Source organism: Scomber scombrus, chromosome 4, assembly GCF_963691925.1.
Source record: "Scomber scombrus chromosome 4, fScoSco1.1, whole genome shotgun sequence".
In the NCBI taxonomy this organism is placed as follows: Eukaryota; Metazoa; Chordata; class Actinopteri; order Scombriformes; family Scombridae; genus Scomber; species Scomber scombrus.
Genome location: NC_084973.1, coordinates 18,004,661 through 18,008,484, shown reverse-complemented (window position 1 = coordinate 18,008,484; position 3,824 = coordinate 18,004,661). Strand labels below are relative to the sequence as shown.

General features: G+C 35.6%; 1 protein-coding gene across 1 annotated transcript; it reads right to left on the bottom strand.

The window, feature by feature from the left end:
* Positions 1-1,297: 1,297 nt before the first annotated feature.
* On the bottom strand, positions 1,298-2,563 carry LOC133979662 (prostate-specific antigen-like). The gene is made up of 4 exons (XM_062418226.1): positions 2,527-2,563; positions 2,207-2,369; positions 1,667-2,084; positions 1,298-1,573 (listed from the first exon to the last, which is right to left on the bottom strand). Exons 1-4 carry the CDS (start codon positions 2,561-2,563, stop codon positions 1,424-1,426), a joined length of 768 nt encoding a protein of 255 aa, XP_062274210.1. The 3' UTR covers positions 1,298-1,423.
* Positions 2,564-3,824: the final 1,261 nt, after the last annotated feature.

Here is a 3,824-nt window from a genome sequence, read left to right as displayed (position 1 = left end):
TGCAGCCTGGATGACGACTCGTTTTGGCGAAAATGAGTTTGTAGTCAATAGTCTACCTTACTACGATAGGAAAGAGTCATTTTTTTTAATGTTTTAACAATGTTTCGTTTATGAGCTATTGATCGCTGAAGTTCGAATCTGTCAATATCTTTCTAACTTTACCCAAGTGTAAGTATGGGTGTCTATTTTATCTCTTTATTACTAAACCCAACTGAAAAGCACAATTAGATCAGTTCTTCCACGGCAGCATAATGCAGGAGCGACTTATCTCCAGTGTTGTAGAGGTGATTGCTTGGCAGAATAAAACGCCAATTTTCCGAGTTTTTTTCTCGCAAATTTGTGAGATTTATCTCAGAAATTCTGAGATAAATCTCTGTTTTTGATGTGATGTGTATATTTTGTGTTCAGTGGGTTGGGTAGTAATATCAACTATATAATACAGTGTCTGATCTTTCTTGGTACATTAAATGGTAAATGGCCTGGCTTCAAATCCTGCTTTCATCGGTTTGTAGTTGAACTCAAACAGTATGACACTTTAACTGAATGAAGAACAAAAAAGCTACAAAGACTTTTTAATATTTTAAAGGAAGTACTTTGGACTTTGGACACCTCTGACTAGTACCAAATGGCATTATACAGTTTTTATGCATCCTTGCTGTTCATAAATAAACTTTTGGAGAAAAAAAAGGACACTGACAATGGGTAAGTACCTCATGCTCTTCAAAAATACAACTTATCCCTTTAACATATGTATGGTTCATTTAAATAATCTATAATGAAGTGCTGAGTGCATTAAAAAGCAGTGAGAGACCTTTTAGTCAGGTTATTTTGTTAGTGGTTTACTGTCTGTGTTATTCTGGCATTCTGAGTTCTTGAATGATAAATCGCAATGTTAGATTACAAGGACAAAGTTACTATGTAGTATACAATATAGTTGTAGCCACAACTACAGTGTAGTAGTGGTGACACAGGTCGGCTTGATGCTAGCTACCTTATGTAAACATTCTGCAAATTAGACATTTGACATTCAAAGAAATGACAGATAAAACATGAACTGTGGGAGATTACAACTTTTTATTGATGCAGTTAAAGGACAATGGTTATAACATCAGAATATCCAAATTGTATTTTTTATTTCCAACCATATATTGAGAAATATGAGCAAGAGTGATTTGGATTACATATATCCTAATTGCACTTTAACATATTTTGTTTGCTTCAATTATAAAACTGTTTTATCTACACAATGTTTAGTACAAACCAGTTGGCATTGACTCCTCTAATCTTTTCAGTTTTATTCTAAAGTCAGTTACTCTGACATTAAATTAAGTTGATTTGACAGGTAATAATGCTCATAAAAGAAAAGATTGATATTTACGTTTTAATTCCATCTGTGATCTCAACCTTTACCTGTGGGGTTTACTCAGTTAGCGCTGCGCATGGTGTCTTCAATCCACTTCAAGTGGGGACAAATATCCACCATTACAATCGGGTTTGCACACTTATCTATAGGCTCGCTGACGATGATGCCATACAAGATGTCATTGTACTCCACAGCTGTACCCGCATCACCCTGAAAGAGAGACATCAGAGGTATGATCAGTTTACATTTGTGATGGCATAAAAATTAACAACATTTATTTTTTAAAGAAAACTGTTCGCTTACATGACAGGACTCCACACCAGGTTTAAAGGCACACATGATGTCATCACTGTTGTAGTCCTTATCAGGCTTATCATTTTCACCACAATCGCCAATCATCGTGGTGGAACACATCAGCTTTTTGGTCTTCTTGTTCTTCATGTCAGCCTTCTTTGCTCCCCAGCCTCCAATCTGAACCTGCTGTTTTAACGCTGGCTTCGTACACTCAGCAGCAGGAAGCTGGATGGTGGGAAATTTAGGGGACACATCTTCGTTCAGTTTTATGAGCATGAGGTCGTGACTGTTGTCTTCTTCTTTGCGGGGAAACTGTTGTTTTACATCAATAACTTGCTCTTTTTTTATGGGCTTATTTTTAAAGAAGGCCTTAGCTTTTTTCAAAAATGACATTTCAAGGTGAAAGGCAATCTTCACTTTCACTGTCCTGCAAAAAAAAAGAGAAAAAAAGAGAAGAACTAGTTGACGAGGGATTGACACAGATTGATGCTTTCCATCACTGTAAAACACATCACAGCTGAATCATGTGAGATGCTGAACGTCACTTACTGTCCTGCACAGTGAGCGGCAGTGATGACCCAGCGGGGGTTGAGCAGAGCTCCTCCGCAAGCCTTCCCCCCTTGGACAGCTTCTATCTCAACATGGTACTGCCTCTCCTTGCCACAGGACTTACTCCCAAGAACCCTCTTCTCAATGGCCCCTGCTGCAGCACCTGTCATACGGAAGAAAAGCAGCTGACATCAAACTTGCAGGTTGAGCTTCAATTCCTTCTTTAGCATGCATTTTATATGCAAGTATTGGAGTGCATCTATCAGAAAATTACATTAGAAGATAAAATTGTTTCTTAAAATAAAATAATAAAAACTCACCAGCAAGCACCAGAATAAGAACAAAACAGCTCTTCATTATGGTCCTTTTGGATGTGGATCACTCTGTATGGCTCCCCAGCTGGTACTTCATCTCTTTATATTGAGAATCAGACTTTGTAGTTTTTTTTAATTGGCTGCTGCTGTGGACAAAATTTGTGTTTCAAATTCATATATGGTCATGAGCACACACCCTATACAGCCCTTTCATCACATGCATTGTATGACAAACGCAGCTGATGGGGTGGAGTAGAAAGTTAGATATGACAGGTCAGAGCATTTTTCTTTTAAACCTTTTTGTGTTGTAAGACTTTTGGGGATCTTATGTATTTTAAAATGCATCTACATTTACTTTTACTCAACAATAGCATTTTAGCTTCCATATTTGCTCCTATCTCTTAAACCTATACACCTGAGAATTTGTTGACATTCAGAATATTTTGTTTTATAAGTTATCAACAGATTGATGGTCATTACAAAAACGATGTGTTTATTTTATTCAAAACAAAGCAAAGACATTTTAGTTAATACTGCATAATGATTTTTTCTAGTTTTGAAAATCAGTCAGATTAAGTATTACTTAGCAAATGAATATTCTGTTTTACAGAGTTGCCATTTAAATCATGATAAATTATTTCCTTTTTATATACAGCAAATAGTCTTCTTAAAAGTGTTGCATGAAATATGAGTATCTTTTGCTGTTTCTTTATTATTCAAATGTCACTTGATCAGTAATTTGGTTTTAATATTCATCTATAAAATCTTATTACATATATTGGCTTTTAACTCTGTAATCACACAATATTAATACTCACTCATAGAATAGGTTGTTGCTCCACACTCCATTAGTCAGAACTGGAATAGGAAAAATGTCACTTTTACATTGCACCTTACAATCTGAAAAAGGCCATGAACATGGATTCTCTGCTGCTGCCACAGCTGTTCAAAGGCCTTATTTCTTGTTTTAATTGATTGTAAATGTTTTCAACTTCACTGTAATCTTATATGTTTACTTATTTTGTCTTTATTCATCGTATTTATTATTTTTAATGTTGTTGTCTTGTTGCTATTTGTCCTAAATATCAAAGCCATTGTAAACAAGGATTCCTCCTCAATGGTCTTTTGAGGTAAAATGAAGGTAATTAGTGAAGTTGAAAGTGTAGCCTAGACTTTGGTGTTGGGGCCATTTCCTGAACATATGTGTCAGATCAACATAAGTCCACTTCCTATATCTATGTGGGGAATCAATCCTTTGAGAGAACTTGTAAATTTAATTTGAAATATTTACAATGTAACTTGTG